Consider the following 20746-nt stretch of genomic DNA (forward strand, 5'->3'; position numbering starts at 1 on the left):
AGAGTGAGGAGGGAAGTCAAAGCTAGAACTAGAATAGAAGTAGAGTTGGACATCCACTACTAAAAAATCAGGTTTTAGTGACGGACAAATTTCGTAGCAAAACAGAAAAATCCGTCGCTAATCTCATTTAGCGATGGATTAGCAACAGATTATAAAAAATATTCTGATAGCTACGAGTGTTTTAATGATAGATTAGCGGTGACATTCGTAGATAATTCCAGTTTTTTATAGTGATCATAGTTCAACCACAGCCAATAGAGATGGCAGGTAATGAAGAGCGTGCGGTGATTGAAGTCGCAAGGCCCAGTCTTGCTAATATGACTCATGCTATTGTGAAGCCCGATATCACAGGGAACTTTGAGCTCAAACAATACATGGTGCAGCTGATTCGATCCACAGGGCAATATGTGGGTCTATCTCATGAAGACTCGCAAAGGCACATTCAGAATATCTTGGAAATTACGGACACTTACAATTATTCGAACGTTTCCTAGGACTATGTCAGGCTAACACTTTTTCCCTTTTCACTACTTGGGGAAGCAAAGGAATGGTTGCAAAAGAAGCCCCGAAACTCAATCCGCACTTGGGAGGATCTAGCAAGGAAATTCTTAATCAGGTTTTTCCCCACTAAGAAGACAAAGTCATTGAGGAGTCAGATTCTTGGGTTCGAACAATAGGATCGCGAGACACTTCGTCAAGAGTGGGAAAGATACAAGAAGCTACTCAGAGACTGCCCACATCATTGTCATACTGATGAGGTATTGGGTCACACTTTTGTTGATGGGCTAGATGATGCATCAAAGATAAATCTTGATTCAGCTTGTAGGGATAGTTGCATGGCTAGACCGTACAGTAAAATCCAACTCTTGCTAAATAACTTCACTGCTAATGATTATAATTGGCAAGGATATGGGGATTCACGAAGGGCAATTAAACAGAAGGCAGCCGGGTTGATTGAGCTTGATAACGTCTCAGCCATGAGAGCCAATATAGCAAAATTAGCAAATCAGATGAATAGAATGACAATTCAACAAACACAACAGATGCAACATGTATAACAAATGTCTATTTGCTGCGAACTATATGGTGATAGTCATATGAGTGACATGTGCCCCACGAATCCTAAATCTATATACTATGTGGGGCAACAGAGCAGAGGTCTAATGAATCAGAACGCACAATATGGGAACACTTACAACCCAATTGGAAGAATCATCCCAACTTCTCATAGGGTGGAAATCAGCCGCATCAAAATCATTATAGACCCCAAGGAAATTTCAATCAACCTCAGAACCCACCCAACAAACAGAAGAGAGTACGAATGACTTGTTGAAGAAGTTGTTGCTTGATAATCACTAGCTCAGGACCGATTTTAGAAATCTTGAGAGGCAAATGGGGCAGTTAGCAGCAAATCAAAATACTAGATCTGCTCGACCTCTCCCGAGTGATACTGAGCCTAATCCTAAGACTAAAGTCAATGCGGTTACCTTGAGAAATGGAAGAGAATTAAAAGAAGTTCCAGAGAAAAAGAAGTATACAGCTAGACCTAAAGGAGAATTAGTTCTTAAACTCGTTGAGGAGAATAAGAAAGAAAAGCTAGAAATTGTGACAAGGCCACCACCTTCGTTTCCACAAAGACTTCAAAAGCAAAAAAATGATGCTATGTACAAGAAATTCTTAGATATTTTGAGCCAAGTGCGTGTGAATTTGGCGTTGGTGGAAATTTTGCAGGAAGTGCCTAAGTATGCAAGGTATCTTAGGAATATTGTGGAAAACAAGCGAAGACATACAAAGTTTGAAACAGTTGCACTTACTGAAGAGTGCAATGCTAGAGTTCAGAGTAAACTTCCTCCTAAGTTGAGATCCTGGGTGTTTCACAATTCCTCTGTCTCTCGGAAAACAAGATGTTGGTAGAGTCCTGTGTGATTTAGGGGCTAGTATAAATTTGATGCCATCCTCTTTGTTCAAGCAACTCAGATTGGGGGTGCTTAAACCTACTGCAATCACTTTGCAGTTGGTTGATAGATCACTAGTTATGCCAGAAGGAATTATTGAGGATGTGTTAGTTCGAGTGGGAAAGTTTATTCTTCCTATTGATTTTATTGTTATTGATTACGAGACAGATGAGGAAGTACCTATTATTATGGGGCGACCATTCTTAGCTACTGGTGGAGCACTTATTGATCTTAGGGAAGGGAAGTTGAAGATGAGAGTTGGCGATGAGGAAATCACTTTTAATGCACCTATTCCAAGTAGAGTACGCCCTCGAAGCCGTACGTAAAGGTAACGCTGATGTTGCTGGTGGCACTGAAAGAAGGAAGAGAAAGAAAAAAACATAATTGTCATAATTCATGCATCAATGGTAGGTATAAATAAATATCTATTTTACCATAAAATAGAAAATGCAACTATAAATAATAATATTTTAAAATTATTTTGGTTTATAATAAATAGAATATAATAGTTTGCTATAGAAGGTAAAATTCCCTAATAAAAAAGAGAATTTTGTTCACATTGGGCCCGGGCAAAGCCCGGCTACTCCTCCCCTAGTCACATATATAAAAGAGAAAGGACGAGAGATCAGACCCAAAAATTTAAGAAATTTCATTGGGTATCCTTCCGCCTGACATCCAAGTAAGTTTTGTTAAATATTTTACAAATATTGATACATTGTCAGAACTTCTTCTTATTCCGATCCTCCTCCTCCTTCTCCTCTGTCTTTTTCTTCAATAAATTATGAGCACATAGCTAAGATTAACAAAACATGAGGTATGAACTATAGAAAATTGAAGGCTCAATGCTTATTTATGATTGGAACTAAGTAAATAATATCTCATTGAGCTTATATGTATATCCATAACAATTTGAATTTGTTTAGTTGATTTTTTTTTTAGGAACACCATTATTGAATTTTGTTGGCCTTTAAAAACTTGTTGAATAAGACAAGGTAGGTCTAGTAATTTTTGAAAGTTTGGGTTGAGTTTTACCAGTCGAAATTATTGAAATTGATATTAGAAGATTGAATATTATTTGGAGACATTTTCAAATGTTGATAAGATATTTTGAAGCAAAAACATGTTGGTGAAATTTTTACACAAGAAAGTAATAATAATCCGTCAAGATTTGTAAATAATTTGTACCAAACATTTGACACAATTTGTGCCATAGTTATGACGATCCATCAAGGCTTGTAACAAGCCAAGTTGTGCGCATCAATCAGAACTTGTAACACTCTATCAAGATTTGTAAATAATTTGTATCAAAGTTATGATATAACTTGTAATTATCACGATCCAAAATTCAACTAGTTGTGATGTCACCTAAATCAATCCGCTAGGTAAGCCAATTAATAACTATCCAATTTAATGAGATTTATCGAGATAAATAAATGATAAAACAACTGAACCTTTATACATTTCCCAAGGACTGGTAGTATGAATCATGAGCTTCTAAGATTTAGAATTTACAAAGCTGGTATGAAATAAAGTACATCATCTGTTTGAAATATACATGAACAGATTAAAATTCTAAAGCTACCAAGATCAAAAGGCAGGCAGCTATGACCGGAACGCAGGTATATCTTCAAATCCAGCTCCCCTCGTACACAGCAACATCAACATCCAACATATGCACGCAAGGTGCAAAAGTATAGTATGAGTACAACCGACCCCATGTATTCAATAAGAAACAAACCTAACCTTAAGTTAAAAGTAGTGACGAGCTAGAACAAAGATCGGAGTCCAACACCAATAGCCAACAACAACTCATAATAACATAATAAAAGTGCTAAAAGAAGGAGTTTTTAGCCAAAATTATCCCTTATCTTTAGGGGTAGGCTTAACTTTGTCCTCTGAATATAACCCTTAGCACTATTTGTCCTTTAAATTTACAAAACTTGAGCACTTTTAGTCTCATTAACAGAAAATTATAACTTCAGTTAAAAAATTTCACTAACAGAAATCTAAAATAACTTCAGTTAAAAAACTAACAGAATGTTCTTTATAAAAAAAGGAAGAAAAGAAACAGATTCAGCAGAATTGGAGTATCTAACAGAAGAAAAATAAATCTTTGCAACAGCAAAAATAATCTTCATCATCGACAACATTTCAATGATAAAAAAGCCTTCAAACTGCAAAGGTATCAGCACTTCAGCGGCAAAAATCAGCACTCCAACAACTAAAATCAGCATTCTATAAGTAAAAAAGCATTCAAAGTTCAAAGCTATCAGCATTTCAGCACCCAAAATCAGTATTTCGGCTACAAAACCAGCATTCCAGCAGTAAAAAAAGTATTCAAAGTGCAAAGCTATCAGCATTTCAGCAGCCAAAATCAGCTTTTCAGCAGCAAAATTAGAATTTCAGCAGCAAAAATTAGTATTTCAGCAGGAAAAATACCGCATTCCAGCATTTCAACAGCAAAAATATAAGCATTTCAGCAGCGAAAAACAGCATTTTCAGCAGCAAAAATCAGCATGTCAACAACAAAAATTCAACATTTCAGCGGCAAAAGTACTCATTCCAGCATTTCAACAGCAAAATATCACCATTTCAGCAACAAAATATCAATATTTCAGTAGCAACAATATCAAAACTTCAATCATGTTAAGAATCAAATTCTTGAGCACATTGCATATGTTCATGCGCCACATGTCCTCTTCTTACCTGCAAATAAAATATATGGTACTATTACTCGTTCATATTATAATAACTTAATAAACAGAATTCAATTATAAGTTATTGATACCGGAAGCTTTGCACGAGTTGACGAGGCAGGAGCATAAGATGAAGGCTCATCAACTTGGAAATCTGGCTGAACAATATTAAATTTGCATGTTCTTTTATTGTGGACAGCATTATGACATAAGCTACAAAACAAGGAATTCTGCTTTCTTTTCATTTTAGTTCTACTTGCTCCTACTTCATCTGGTTCTTTTCTCCTTAGTTTTTGCTTTCTTCCCTTTGTGCTTGTTCTTACTAGTTGTGGAGGCAAATGAGGCACGTTGCTGGACTTAGGCCACATATGCTGACCATTCATAGGAAGAATAGCAAAGTCATAGACCCTTCTATATGTTTCCACCTTGTAGCAATCATGAACATAGGAATTAATCTCATCTTTTTAAGCCCAAATTGCAACAATGGCATGCTTGCAAGGAATTCCTGTCAGATCCCATTTCCAGCATATTTTGTTTAGCAAGTCCACAACCCACCTATCATGTATGCTTGCCCCTATAATCTCGTAGTTCCACTCATTAGATTTTCTAGGAATGAACTCCGCAGCACCCGCTTGATTTTTATGCAATATATCCTTAATTCTAGGACATATATCACCAATATCCCACCTGGCAGCCTTATCTCTATTTGCCTGCATTCTAGCCATAAGTAAATACCTTATCTTTTCCAATAGAGTGATTATTGGCTTGTCTCTAGCTTCGAGGATCATTCCATTAAAACTTTCACACATGTTATTAAGTAGGATATCAGATTTTGCATTTTCAGAAAAGTGAGATCTAGACCATTCACTTGGTAATTTGTCTCGGAACCAATTAGTAGCTTCAGAGTCTAAATCAAAAATCTCAACCATGCAAGTATTAAATCACTTCTCTGTTGATGCCCTTGCGGCTTTCCAAAGTGCATTCTTCAACGAGATACCACTAAATCCCGCCCTCTTAAAGTTATTATGCAAGTGCCTCACACAAAATTTGTGACTAACAAATGGCAACACCTCATTAAATGCTTCAATCAAACCTTTTTATTTATATGACATAAAAGTCCAAGTATAATCATCATCAATCTCTAAGTCACGCTTTAAATAATTCAGAAACCAAGCCCATGACTCCATTCTTTCCTTCTCCACAACTGCATATGCTATTGGAAAGATATTGTTATTAGGATCAATTCCAATAGCTGTCAATAACTGAGTCTCATACATTGGACCCTTAAGCCAACAACCATCTACTCCAACTATCCTTCTACAACCACTCTTGAAACCTTCCTTACAACCTAAAGCAAATATAGATTCTCTGAAATCTATTAGGTTTGTTATGAACCTCATTTTCAACCAACTTCATATAGATAGAAGTATTTGAATTTGTCCTCCCAATTTCATTACAATAGTTCCATGTTACCTTGTATTGAGCATTTAGATCTCCATCAATTATTTTGAGCGCCTTTTGCTTAGCTCTTCGACACTGATGTTATGTCACATGAGCTCTTAACTCTATACTCACATGATTTCTAAATTCCTTGACATTCCAATCCCTGTGTCTGCTGATGTCATCAAGATATCTTCTTGCAATGTAGGAAGAAGTTATGGTGTTGTTCTTATGGTTCCATCCTTTACAACTATGATAATCATTGTATGTCTTGATCTGAAATGCCCTATCCCTATGCATTCTTGAAGCCATAATCTCCCATTCGTAACCTGAATGTCTACAAACTGCTCTCACTCGTTTGTTGTCATTTTTTCGCCATTTTATGTATTTTCCTTGACTAACTTCATGAGTTATTACAACATGTATGAACTCTCTCTTGTTTCCAAACGTTAACTCTAATGCCAATTTTGGATTTTTTCCATCTGTTTTGGGGTTGAACTTTGGAAAGTTCAAACTTTCGGTATCCGCATCACTTTGTAAGCTCATCGTGTCATCAGAGTTATAGCAGTCCGACTCCCCATCTTCAACATTTAACTTTCTTTGTAGCTCTTCACTAATCTCATATCTACGCTTCTCATTTCTAATTTTTTCTGATAAATCATTTTCATCTGATAAGTCATTTTCTGAATCTTTAAAATCTTCACTACTTGAAGAATTTTCACCATCAACTTCTTTTTGATATTCTTCAACAGTAACATGATTATCATTCCTTGAATTGCTTTGCCCCTCATATAGAATCCTCAATACCCATTTCTATATACGAATCCAAATGTTCAAAGTACACATCAACTACCCGATCAGTTGGAATATTTTTTGCAACAACGGCGGCTTCCTTATCAGTTGAAACTAGCCTCATTTTGTCACCTAGCCTCTCGGGCTTGTGCCAAAAAGTTATTGAGTCATTCCCATAACCGCATAATTCAGCCATAGATTTGAATATCGACAACTTTAGTTCAGCCCCATTGACATAGTCAATAAAGTTCATTCTGACCCCAACATAATGCCTTGTAGACTTGAGTTTTATTAAACCACCGTGTGTTATTTTAATGGTAAAATAATCTGCCTCGTACAAAGGATCTGCATTAAAAAAAATTAAAAGTTTATTTAGACATACTATATGAATTCGAGATAAGGGACACATATTATAGAACTTCAAAGAAAGTAAAGTATTGTAAAAATAGTGGAGATTTCGAAAATAAATTAAAAAGGAATATTTACAAAATACAAGTAGCAAGAACACTTACCATAACTTGGGTTTATTTCACCATTGCTCCTAATAATCATTGCTGGGATCGCAAGTAGTAAAGACTTGAAATGTAATCAAGAATGCTAGAGTTTTTTTACCTACTGTAATAGAGATAAAAATGAGTGAATTGGAGAAAGGGCTCTTGAAAAAGGAGGGAAATTGACTGAATTAGGGGTGAAAGAGTGGGTATTTCTTTCCCTTAAGCATCACGTACAAATCACGTGTTATGTCTCTGTTAGGTTTTTAACGGGAGTGAGTATTTTCCATTATTGAGACTAAAAGTGCTCAAGTTTTGTAAACTTAAAGGACAAATAGTGCTAAGGGTTATATTTAGAGGACAACGTTAAGCCTACCCCTAAAGATAAGGGATAATTTTGGCTAAAAATTCATAAAAGAAGTAACTCAGAGATAAAATGATTAGTTCGTTCACAGTTTCAGAAAATAAGCATGCTTTTCAAGTATATTAGTGAAAACCCAAATCTTTTACCGAAATCACAAATATGAGTAAGTTTGTAAAATATTTTTTCCCAAAACTTTCAATAGATAAATGTTTCATTTTCAAATGGCATGAGAAAAATACATCTCTATGCCTACATGTCAATGTGTATGTGAAGTTATGAATGATGTTATACCGTACAATATGAGGAAAATACATCTCTATGCCTGTATCTCAAATATGCACGTCAAATGCAATGTATCTCAATGATAAACTCATATACTCATACTCTCAGAGTACTCAATCTCATTGTCCTGCGCTTTCACTCATCACGCTCAATACTCAGCACACTCAGTCACTCAGCACGCTTAGTCACTCAGCACTGTACAAGGCAGATCCAGGACAGGGCAGAACCAGTCCAAACATAAATAGATCCTCACACTCAACCACTCAGTACTATACAGGGAAGATCCAGCTCAAGCGCTATAGTAAGCCAATCATGGCATGAATCAATAGTACCTGCTGCGGCGTGTAGCCCGATTCCATCATGAATCAATATACTTGTTGCGGCGTGCATCCCGATCCCATCATGAACTAATAATACCTATTGCGGCATGCAGCCCGATCCCATCATGAATCACTAATGCCTGCTGTGCTCATGCAACCCGATCCCATAAACATCCTAACAAACAGGCCCTTGGCCTCACTCAGCCATCAATCTCTCCAGTCTCTCGGGCTCAAAATGTCATAAAAATTAGCCCAAACAATGATGATATGATGTATCAATAAATGGTAACAGAGGCTGAGATACGATATGTAAATGAATGGGTATGACTAAGTATGTAATTGCAATGTAAACAAATAACTCAACAGCAGAAATAACCTCAGTGGGTCCCAACATGATAATCATATAACCTAGACATGGTTTCTAAACAAGGATCACAACTTAATTATTCTAGCACGTAGAGATTTCATTGATACAAATAAGATTAGGTAACTACACAGTACCACAAAAATAACCGAGTCACAATTCACATGGTGCACGCCCACATGCCCGTCACCTAGCATATGCGTCACCTCAATACCAAACACATATCACGTATATTCAGGAGTTCATACCCCCAGTACCAAGTTTAGAAGTATTATTTACCTCGAACAAGCCAAACCAATACCGAGCAAGCCACACAATACTCTAGAAATACCATCTCGCACGTACCGACTTCTGAATGGTTCGAAACTAGCCAAAAACAATTCAAAACATCAAATAATGCCAAAGGAAACAAACCTAATTGATAAAGGTCAAATCTTTAATCAAAAGCCCAAAGTCAACCAAAAAGTCAAACCCGGGCCAACACCACAAAATCCGACAAAACTCACAAAATTCGACAACCCATTCCAACTTAAGTCAAACTTGGTCAACTCTTCCAACTTAAAGCTTCAAACATGAAATTCATTCTTCCAAACTAATTTCGAATCACCCGAAAATCAAAAGCGACAGATGTACACAAGTCATAATACTTTATACAGAGCTACTCATGCCCTCAAACTACCGAGCTAAGTGCAAGTGCTCATAACGATCGGTCGAGTCGTTACAATAATTAAGTTATGACGATCTGTTAGGACTTGACAAGATGAGTTCTGCCCATCTACATTTATAAAATTTTTGGAATAAAATTGTGATACAATTTGTACTACAAAGTGTACACGCTTGAAACAGATTTTAAATATGAAGTTGTATTGAAAAATTAAACAACTTAAGGTTTGAATTTCTGAAGTTGCGATTAAAATATAAAAGAAGTTCATATTCGAAATATGAAGTTGCTTTGAAGAGCTTGAACTATTTAAGATTTGAATTTCTGAAGTTGCATTGAAAAAATTGAACTACTTCAAATCCAAGTGGGTACACTTCGTAAAATTTTGCACAATGCGGATATAAATTCAATGGTGGCTCTAAAAATGGGTATATATGCAAATGACCCGACCAATTTGTTCATATCATCAAAAAAAAGGTGAACACATCAGTCATGTGAGAGGCACGTGATAAATGAATTGGCTTGGACCTGTCTGTATTGAAGAATTTGGCCCAAATAATTTCCGGCTGACAAAGCCCAAGATCATTTTTCCTCGAATACATTCCTGAATACTGGAGGCTGCAGACTTTGGCTCTCTTTGTTCAGGCGAACTCATCGGAGATTTCATTGTAAGTTCCCTTTTCTAGATTTCCTCATCTCTTTTCTCATGTGCCAAAAATCCTAAAATCCTTAAACCCTAATTCCTTTTGTCTAGTGTTAGTGGTACTAAAATATCTCCCGTAACCACTAACTTTCTCGTCTACTAACTAGTTACTTCGTTTGCCCTAGTCCATTTTGCCTTTTGCTTATTGATATAAATATTACTCCATTTATAAGAAAAATGCTACTGTATAAGATTACAACATAAGAAAAGAATACTTTTAAAGAAGTGAAATGTGAAAAATTCATTAAGAGTCAAGTGGTAAGGGAGAATGATAAGCTTAGTGAAGCTGTTAAGGGGAGGGGTAGTTTTACAAATGTTATTTAGAATGTTTTAACTTTGTTAGAGCCCCAGGGCTTTGGTAAACGAAAAAGGTAGTGCAGTGCGTGATGTGTGGTAGGTGTACATGAAAAGTTTGAAACCCTAGAGCTAGCTGGTATGCAAGTGGAGAAGGTAGATGATGGGCCTATTGTCCACCAAGTGTTAGTGTTGGAAGTGGTGGATTATCATTTCTTTATTTTAAAATATTAAATTTGCTAGAGCTCTTTGTTTAATCTAAATCTTTTATAGATAGTTTGCTTAATGCTGAGTTACTTTCTCTTAAGAGACTAAAAGAAAAAGGGTAGTAGCATGTGATGACTGATGAGGAAATTACAGAAACTAAAGTTGGTAAAAGTGTATCCCATGGACTTAAATCTGGGGAAAAAGAAGCTTCGGCACTGAAGAATTTGTTAATCTATGTTTCTTCTTTTCTTTCTTCTTTTATCTTTTGGGCGCAAAATCAGTAGGATTTATATGGATGAGATTTTGCAATTACGATATTTAATGATAATGGGTAAACTATGTATGTTCATTTGTCTCTCATCAAGAGGAAAAAATGTATGTTCTTCTGATCCAAATATTGATTGGTCGCACCTTGAGTAGATTTTTGGTGTACTTAAAGGTTGTGGCCCCTTCAAAGTGTTTGTTGGCCTCCAAAAAGACTACTTTGTCGATTTGTGTCGGTCAATGCGCTATTATTACGAAAGAATTTCTCGATAAGTTAATTTTACAGACATTGCAATAAGTAGCTTTGTCAATTTTTTCATTGTGTTTGTGCTGTTACTCCCCTCTAGGCACCTTTTACTCCATTGATACATAATTTTCATTATCATACCCAAATGAATTCACTCCTTATCATGGGTCGGTTGCTAGTGAAAATAAACATTTTAATAGACAGCCAGTAAGATTTAGACTTTTAGAAATAAACAGAGTGGCATGGTTCAAATCCCATCAAATCCCATCAAATCATACGATTCCATCCGATATATTGAAGTGGAAAAAAATTGAAGTTTTTCACCCATTTATGCATCTTTCCTCTTCAGCATGCAAAATATATTGAAGTGAAAAAAATGCTTAAATGGGTGATAAACTGTTGGAAACAATCACACTGTTTCCAAATGAGCTTGATATAAGTAGTGATAATGATGCGTGATGCATTGTTAATAGAACACCTAGAACTTTTGTTCATCTATTTAGCAATGTTGCCATCTGGAAATATCTAGGTATTTGCTTGCTAGTATGTGTCTACTAGCATTTTGGTTCCTCGATTTCCCACTGTAAATGGTTCCATAGATGTGGGAAAAGAGGAAAACAGAAAATAAATAAGAGAAACTGAGTTAGCTGTAACTACTTGTGTTGCATAAGTACATATATAATGGCCATTCTACTTCTGACATAGAGGTTACACCTAGAGCACCAGGGACCTAGGGTATGATAACATAGTTATCTTAGGGTATGATGACATAATTATCCTAGGGTATGATAACATAATATTTTTAGGTTATGAAAATCATTTTAAATTTACCCAATATTTGTCTAAAATAGTCATTAGATTGATGATTCCTTATTTCTTTACTGATGGAGTATGTGAAAACTAATTTAGTTTAGTAGCTTATCCAAATCATATATCCTTATAAGATGCTTCTTTTCTTAATCAAGTTTAGTTCACATGCTTTTGGAATGTCTTTGAGCATTGTTGACACTAGTGACTAGTCAATTTATTCATAAACTATCAATAGAATCATGTAATCTACTGTTGGGCTATTTCTTTAGTCCTGTCCTATTTGACGAAAAGGAAATGCAAAGGCCAATGGTCTTTGTGAAATGTTTGATTTTATCTTTTTGTGCCCCTGAATCTCTAATTGACCAACGAGAAATATGTGATTGATTGTTGTTGATTTCAACATGTAATTGGTTATTGGACCTTTTCTTGTGTTCTATCCTATTTAATCAAAATGTGTAGTTCTGTGATCTTTGTCCAACATGGATTACAAAACATTGATTTATCTTTTGTTCCCCTTAATTCAAGTGTATTATCGGAATATCTCTCACATTGAAGCCTCTGGTTCTCCTTATAAGATGTTTCTTTTCTTAAAGTTTAGTTAACATGCTTGTGGAATGTCATTGACACTAGTCAATTTGTGAGGAAAACAATCAACAGAATCATGCAATCCATTGTTGGGCTCTTTCTTTGGTCTCGTCCTATTTGATGAAAAGGAAATAAGCCTATGGTCTTTGTCCACCATCGACTTTGAAGTGTTTGGTTTTATCTTTTTGTGCCCCTTAACCTAAGGGAAACATATAATTGATTGTTGGAGCTTGCACCCAAGGGTGTGGCCTAGTGGTCAATGAAGTGGGTGGAGAACCATGATGTTTCATGTTCAAATCCCAGTGGAGATAAACACACCAGGTGATTTCTTCCTATCTGTCCAAACCTTGGTGAGTAGAATTACCTACTACTTGTGCTGGTGTGGAATTAGTCGAGATGCACGCTAGCTGGCCCGGACACCAAGGTTATAAAAAAATATGATTATTGAATCTTTTCTTTTGTCCTAGCGTATTTGATCAAAGGGAAAAACGTGTAGGCCTGTGGTCTTTGTCCAACATGGATTGCAAAACATTGATTTATCTTTTTGTTCCCGTTAGTCTCGAATGCATTATGGGAATATCTCTCACATTAAAGCCTCTGATTTTGTTTCTAAATAATATTGGAAGATATTTTGGTTTCTCCAAATTACATGAAGGTAGTAGGCTAGCATTGTACTCACTTTTGGTTTTTCTGTACTACCTCTGCCAGCACATTAAATATCAAATTTTTAGGGGTTTTTTGGTCTTTTCAAATTTCTCCAATTCCTTCTCTATGATCTAAGTTGCACAGACTCTTCAATTTTGGTGCCGTCCCCGTCCCGATACGAGACTTGGACGGGTGCTGGAGCGGGAAACGTCCCGGATACGGTCAACCGACTTCGGACACTTTGACCGGAGTCCATCGACAAATTTGGGAGAAAAATTGAGATTTTGATTTCTCAAAATAAAAAATTAAACAGATTTCAGTTATAGAAAATGGCATACCTTCAATGTTGTAGTATTTTTGTCTCATATTTGATGCTTTGTGTGTCGGAGAAACCAAAAATTCAAAGTGTCATGTTCTGATTTTGTACTTCATGTAGACCTAGCATGTAGTCTCAATATTTACAATATTTTTATAGCTTTATTTTTTATTATTTTGAATTTTCTTAGCCGGATCCCCGCACCCGTATCCATATCCAGATTTGCACTCCCGAATCTTAAAATTTAGATTTTGCCGAATCCGATACTCGGAACCGTCCCCGTATCGGATACCCGCACCCGAGTCCGAACAACTTAGTCTGTGATTCCCAGCTTGAATTTTATCTCCACAGTTTGGCTCTTAGACTCCTTCAAATTCTAATACAGAAGAAGGCTTGACTTCTTGAAAATGGAAGATCACATTTGAGAATCAAGGAATCGATCATCATTTGCTAACTCACATATTTCATTTTCCAGTATTATAGTAAATCAGGGTTAGAGATTAAAATCAGATTGATCTTAATTAAACCTTGTGATAATATGTAATTGGATAATTTTTCTTTCTGTTCATTATTGATAAAGACAAAGTGAGAGTAAAAATTACTGCTTTGAAATTTAGAAGCTGTGCATTTCTTCATCTCGGGTCTGGACAAATTAAGCATTGTCTGCCAACATGCTCGGTCTTCGCTTCATTTTCAAGTACTCCAACTGGCTCTTTTTTAGTTGAAGCAAATCAATTCGTCCTAAAACTTTTTCCCAATTTCTCAAATTCTTCGATTACTTCCTGTTAGCGGAAACGTAAAAGAAAGAACACAAGATTTAACGTGGTTCGGATCAAAATAATCCTACGTCCACCAGAGAACAATTGCCCTTTTAATATTAACAAAGGAAGGGGAGGTTTTCCAATTACACTTAAGAGAATTTCTCTCTTTAACTCTCTACTCACTACAATGTATTGTATTATTTTGGGATGATTTCTACAAGTGAAGGAGTGCATCTATTTATAGAGGTAAAGACCTCCTCTTGATGTCATTGGTGACATCAAACTACCTCCTCTTGATGTCATGGGTGACATCAAAGGAGGAAGCTTCCTCCTAGCATCCACACCAACTCTTTCCACCAACTCTTCCAATTGGCATGCCATTGTTGACTAAACATAAACCAACATTTTCAGCATGCCATTGTTAACTAAACATAAACCAACATTTTCAATCTCCACCTTGGTTTGCGTTTCGAGCGTGTGAACAACTCTGGCCAAAACTTCTAAGCTTACTGGGCAACCCCGTTGTAAGAAACAAGAAGAATCAAACCATTGTTGAACATACCACCTCCACCTAGCAACTGTTCTCTTCGGAGTTGCATCAGTTGATGCACACCCCCGCCAAGTCCTTGCAGTGTGCAAACTTAGCGAGCGGGACTATCTTGGTCAACATGTCTGCAGCATTATCGTCTGTGATAACCTTCACGACCTTGATAGTTCCCTCATCAATAACATCTCGAATAAAATGAAATCTGACATCAATGTGTTTAGTGCGCTCATGAAATCTCTGATTTTTCATTAGATGAATAGCACTCTGACTATCACATCTAAGAGTTGATTCCAGCTGAACCAAACTCAATTCCGCTACTAAACTTTTCAACCAGATAGCTTCCTTTACCGCCTCCGCTGCTGCCATGTATTCTGCTTCTGTCGTAGACAAAGCGACAATCGACTGCAAAGTCGACTTCCAACTGACGGCACTGCCAACGAGGGTAAAGATGTATCCAGTTGTGGACCTTCTTCTGTCAAGATCTCCTGCATAGTCAGAATCCACATAACCGAGAATTGAAATACCTGTACCACTTTTTCGAAAGGTAAGACCAACACCAGAAGCTCCTTTGAGATATCTCAATATCCACTTGACAGCTTCCCAATGCCTCTTTCCTGGGTTGGACATGTATCTACTTACCACACTTACAGATTGAGCAATATCTGGACGTGTGCATACCATAGCATACATAATACTACCAACTGCACTGGCATAAGGAATCTTTGACATATGCTCCACCTCATCCTCGGACTGAGGCATTTGTGACTCTGAAAGTTTAAAATGAGGAGCTAATGGTGTACTTACAGGCTTGCACGTTTGCATATTGAATCTCTCGAGAACCCTTTCAATATACCTCTTCTGAGAAAGATGTACAACATCGTCTTCTCTTGAAATCTCCATACCAAGGATTTTCTTTGCAGCTCCTAAATCCTTCATGTCAAATTCCTTACTCAATAGTTTCTTCAAAGCATTTATCTCTGTAATGTTGTTAGCAGCAATAAGCATATCATCAACATACAACAGTAAATAAATCATTGAGTTACCAGACATCTTCTTGTGATACACACAACTATCAAATGCACTCCTTGAGAATTCATGTGTAGTCATGAATGCATCAAACCTCTTGTACCACTGTCTAGGGGATTGCTTCAAACCATACAAAGACTTCTTTAGTTGGCATACGTGATCTTCTTTTCCCTCAGCTAGGAAACCTTCAGGTTGATCCATATAGATTGTCTCTTCTAGATCACCGTGTAAGAAAGCAGTTTTGACATCAAGCTGTTGAAGCTCCAAGTCAAATTGTGCAACCAATGCTAGTAGCACGCGAATTGAGCTATGCTTCACGACCGGAGAGAAAATCTCATTGTAGTCAATTCCCTCCTTTTGGCTGAAACCTTTTGCAACCAATCTCGCCTTGAACCTAGCATCTTCCACTTCAGGAATTCCCTCTTTCTTTCGGTAGACCCACTTGCATCCAACTGTCCTCTTCCCCTTTTGTCTTTTCACTAAGACCCATGTCTGATTCTTGTGAAGAGACTCCATCTCTTCAGTCATGGCTAACCGCCATTGTGCGGCATCCTTGCAAGAAGTTGCTTCAATATACGAGGAGGGCTCCAGATCTTTAATCTCTTCTTGTGCAGCTACGAACGCATATGCAATCAAGTTTGCTTGATTTATAAGGCGTTCCGGTTCTCGTGTCTGCCTCTTCTCCCTCCCCTTCGCAATTGTGTATGGTTCATTGACAGCAAGTTCTTCAACGCCTACATCTTCTGACTCATCTTTAACCTGAGTCTCTTGATCCTTTTCCTTGGCAAGCTCCACCGGAAGCTCCATCTATCAATTTCAAACTTCATGGAACTCATATTTGCTTGTTCTTTCTCCTTGGATCGTTAAAGAATCCTGTCGCTCTGATACCAATTGTTAGCGGAAACGTAAAAGAAAGAACACAAGATTTAACGTGGTTCGGATCAAAATAATCCTACGTCCACCAGAGAACAATTGCCCTTTTAATATTAACAAAGGAAGGGGAGATTTCCCAATTACACTTAAGAGAATTTCTCTCTTAACTCTCTACTCACTACAATGTATTGTATTATTTTGGGATGATTTCTACAAGTGAAGGAGTGCATCTATTTATAGAGGTAAAAACCTCCTCTTGATGTCATTGGTGACATCAAACTACCTCCTCTTGATGTCATGGGTGACATCAAAGGACGAAGCTTCCTCCTAGCATCCACACCAACTCTTCCCACCAACTCTTCCAATTGGCATGCCATTGTTGACTAAACATAAACCAACATTTTCAGCATGCCATTGTTAACTAAACATAAACCAACATTTTCACTTCCCCAAAGACCACATTAGTGTATGGCCAAATGGGTTTTAGTCTTTTTTCCATAATCATGATCATTCATCAGGCCTTGAATCATTCGTTGTGTTGTTTTGTTTTTGGGTCAAATTTTCAACGGTTGTGATTGAATTTCAATATGGGTCTGAAAGAAAGGAGGGGAGACGGGGATGGATGGAAAGCAAATTGATGGAGAAAGAAGAAAAGTTAGGTTTAGTTCTTAAGATGGGAAGACAAAAATACCCATTTTACTAATGTGTTGGCAATGTATTGTAAAAGGGTATTTAAGAGAGACAAAAAATGGGTGCAATGCTAACCTACTACCTTCATGTAGTAGCATGAAAGTAGTAGGTTATCATTGTACTCATTTTATTACTGCGTGGCTGTAGTAAGTTAGCATTGTAACCACATTTTCGATTCACTAAAGTAGGAGCATTTAGGGGATTTTTTGTCTTTTACCTATATCCCCGATTTTTTTCCTGCTCCATCTGCATTTTATTCCCAGATTAACTGCACAGCAAACCCAACCCTTCAGTCCGCCTCAATCTTCTCGTCATCCTCCACCTTCGGCAAACTTCAACAATCCCCGCTTGTTGGCTTCCTGTATTCATTAGCTCAGTACGTATTGATGGGGTAGCAAGGACAAATTTGACGACTATCGAACACACTACCGCTTGTCACAATTTTAATTCTGCTTTTTGGGTTTAATTCATTTGAGAGTACAAGAGTGTTTTGAAGTAGTGAGGGCTGAATTTGAGGTCTCACTATTCCGAGTTGCCTTTCTCTTATGCTCTTTTCCTGCGAAGAACAAAAAATACCCAAACACAGATTATTCATAAATTCTATTCAGCTTGGGTTTGATTTAAATCTCATTCTTGAAGAATATCTTGGGGCGTTTAGTTGCTTTCAAGCTGTGCAAGGGGAAAAAGGGCTGCAATTATACAGGCAAAAGAGAACAAATGTGAGGGAGATGATGAACTGCATTTTTCTGATTAGTATTAAAAGACAAAAAACTCCAAGATTTATTTACGGATTAAATAAGTGACAGAGGGTATTTTAATGAATCAAAAAGTGAACAGTATTGTACTCAGATTTTAATTCTCCAAATACCCCCAACAATTCATGTCAGCACATTAAAGTTTAGGGCATTCTTTGTCTTTCATCCAAATCCCTAAATTTCCTCTCCTTCCGTAGTTCCGTTGTGTTTCTCTCCCATTCTGATTAAACTCCAGCGAGCCCAGTCCCAAATTTCTTCTCGGACAGCCTTCACATTTGCTCTTTCTATTCTTGACAAAGTGAGTTTTGCTGGGTTTGGTAAAAAATAAAAAAAAATGACAAAATAAAGAACCATAAAGATTTGGATTTATTTTATTTGATACTGCATTTGTTCAATACTTGAAGAGAAATATTAAGCAAATGGGGAAGAAGAGATGTTTGAAATCTATGTGAAATAATCAAACAGAGCAATTGTCGGACATCATAATCAGAAAGCAAAAAGTATTATGTACACCATAATCTGAATATAAAATAGAGGCACTAAAGACTTAGTAGAATTTGAGAAATGATGGACATTGGAGATTTTGCTCCCTGTTGCTTGCCTGAAGTGTTGTAGAGAGAGGTTGGAGATAAATGTTGCTGGGAGCAAAATGCAGGTGTAAAATTGGGGAATTTGGGTTAAAGAAAAAAACTCCCTCATCTTTAATGTGTTGGCATGTATTGTCTGGGGTATCTTGGAGAATTGAAATGTGGCTACAATGCTAACCTACATCCTTCAATGTATTGTTTGGGATATGTATGTATGTGTGTGTGTGTGTTTGTTTCCCTCGCACGGCTGTGTGTGTGCGCGTGTGTACGCTCAAACAGATAATCAAATTGTCTGGGCAAGGAGCTCGATAATAACTTTATACTTCTGTATCTGTAACTTATGTTTCTATTATGTTTCTTGCATTGGTTAGCTGAATTTTCTAGAAACTTATCAGGTGCAAGCGAAGGCCAAAATGCAAACTGAAAGTGCTTTGTCAGTTATTGGACCAAGGCCGATTGAGTTGTCTGCTGTGCCTCCTAGCTTTCCTCAAGGGCTTGGACCAAATGGAAAACCACGGACATCAAGCTTGGAGTCACCAATTATGTTGCTTGCCGGACATCAAAGTGCTGTGTATACCATGAAGTTCAATCCAGCAGGAACAACCATTGCATCTGGTTCACATGATAAAGAAATCTTTCTTTGGGATGTACACGGCGATTGCAAGAATTTTATGGTCTTGAAAGGGCACAAAAATGCAGTTCTTGATGTTCAATGGACTACTGATGGATCAACAATAGTATCAGCCAGCCCCGATAAGACTGTTAGGGCGTGGGATGTAGAAACAGGCAAACAGATTAAAAAAATGGCTGAACATTCCTCATTTGTGAATTCATGCTGCCCAGCTCGGAGGGGCCCTCCACTTATTGTCAGTGGATCTGATGATGGCACTGCTAAACTTTGGGATATGCGCCAAAGAGGAGCCATACAAACATTTCCAGACAAATTTCAAATTACTGCCGTCAGTTTCTCTGATGCCTCCGATAAAATCTACTCGGGTGGTATTGACAATGATGTGAAAGTGTGGGATCTGCGAAGGTGTGAAGTAACTATGACCCTTCAGGGCCATCAGGATACTATAACTGGTATGCAGCTGAGTCCTGATGGGTCTTATCTTCTTACTAATGCCATGGACTGCACACTTCGCATATGGGACATGCGTCCGTATGCCCCCCAAAATCGCTGTGTTAAGATCTTGGAAGGCCACCAACACAATTTTGAAAAGAACCTGCTGAAATGTAGCTGGTCACCTGATGGAAGTAAGGTAACAGCTGGGAGTTCTGATCGCATGGTTTATATCTGGGATACGACATCTAGGCGCATTCTGTATAAGCTCCCTGGACACACCGGATCTGTTAATGAATGTGTTTTTCATCCTAATGAACCAATTGTGGGATCTTGCAGTAGTGATAAACAGATCTATCTTGGTGAGATTTGAATAGTAGGTACTACCTTTTCTGACCTTCAGCTATATATTCCTACCAGCAGATTTGGGAACTAGGTGTGGATTCATCAAGTTGTAGTTAAAATATGTGACCTTCTGTTGCCTATGGGTGGAACTTTGAAACTGCAAAACAGTGATATGCTTGCTTAATTTTGATTACCTGATAGAGATGTTATTGTAAAACTATGCTGGATGTTTTGCCTTGTAGACAAGAAGAAGTTCTAGATGTGAGATTGTAAGTTTCGGGGATTCAAGACACTGCTTTATTTAGGTATCAAAAAAAAAAAAAATTACATTTGTTTAGTTGCAGAAGATTGTGGCGATCAGTGAACATCTGACATTTATTGGTTTTACTGTCGACTTTGAAAGAAGCAAAATGGAGAAGCTGAAGTTAACAGTTTGAATTCATACTTTTTGTTTATTCTTTTGTTGTTTACTTTGGTTTAAGAAGTTGTCAAGGATGCGGTTGGAGAAAGGCTATTAGAGCAGGTAGAGAAACCATTCATCAGAAAAGTTTCTTTCAATTCTTTCAAGTTAGTAAATAAATCTTCTATTTAGGTAAGGAAATTTGATCTTCACGGCAATACAAGATCATAGTCCTCTTTGATCATGAATGACAGTTTTTGACC

The 20746-nt window shown here is 37.2% G+C and overlaps 2 protein-coding genes across 2 annotated transcripts; both read left to right on the top strand.

The window, feature by feature from the left end:
- The first annotated feature begins 1392 nt into the window (after positions 1–1392).
- Positions 1393–2281, top strand: LOC104237286 (uncharacterized). Its single transcript, XM_009791399.1, has 2 exons — positions 1393–1869; positions 2015–2281. The coding sequence occupies exons 1-2, from the start codon at positions 1393–1395 to the stop codon at positions 2279–2281; spliced, it is 744 nt and encodes a 247-aa protein (XP_009789701.1).
- A 7654-nt stretch (positions 2282–9935) lies between these two features.
- Positions 9936–20525, top strand: LOC104237284 (uncharacterized). The gene is made up of 2 exons (XM_009791398.1): positions 9936–10033; positions 19071–20525. Exon 2 carries the CDS (start codon positions 19089–19091, stop codon positions 20109–20111), a length of 1023 nt encoding a protein of 340 aa, XP_009789700.1. The 5' UTR covers positions 9936–10033; positions 19071–19088; the 3' UTR covers positions 20112–20525.
- Positions 20526–20746: the final 221 nt, after the last annotated feature.

This window comes from Nicotiana sylvestris, chromosome 6, assembly GCF_000393655.2.
Source record: "Nicotiana sylvestris chromosome 6, ASM39365v2, whole genome shotgun sequence".
In the NCBI taxonomy this organism is placed as follows: Eukaryota; Viridiplantae; Streptophyta; class Magnoliopsida; order Solanales; family Solanaceae; genus Nicotiana; species Nicotiana sylvestris.

Excerpts from the sequence above, each read along its gene's own strand:
- LOC104237286 (XM_009791399.1), top strand. The coding sequence starts at position 1,393 with ATGGGGCAGTTAGCAGCAAATCAAAATACTAGATCTGCTCGACCTCTC. Across the intron at positions 1,870-2,014 it reads CTCCTAAGTTGAGATCCTGG|TTGGTTGATAGATCACTAGT; the intron begins GTGTTTCACAAT and ends ATCACTTTGCAG.
- LOC104237284 (XM_009791398.1), top strand. The coding sequence starts at position 19,089 with ATGCAAACTGAAAGTGCTTTGTCAGTTATTGGACCAAGGCCGATTGAG.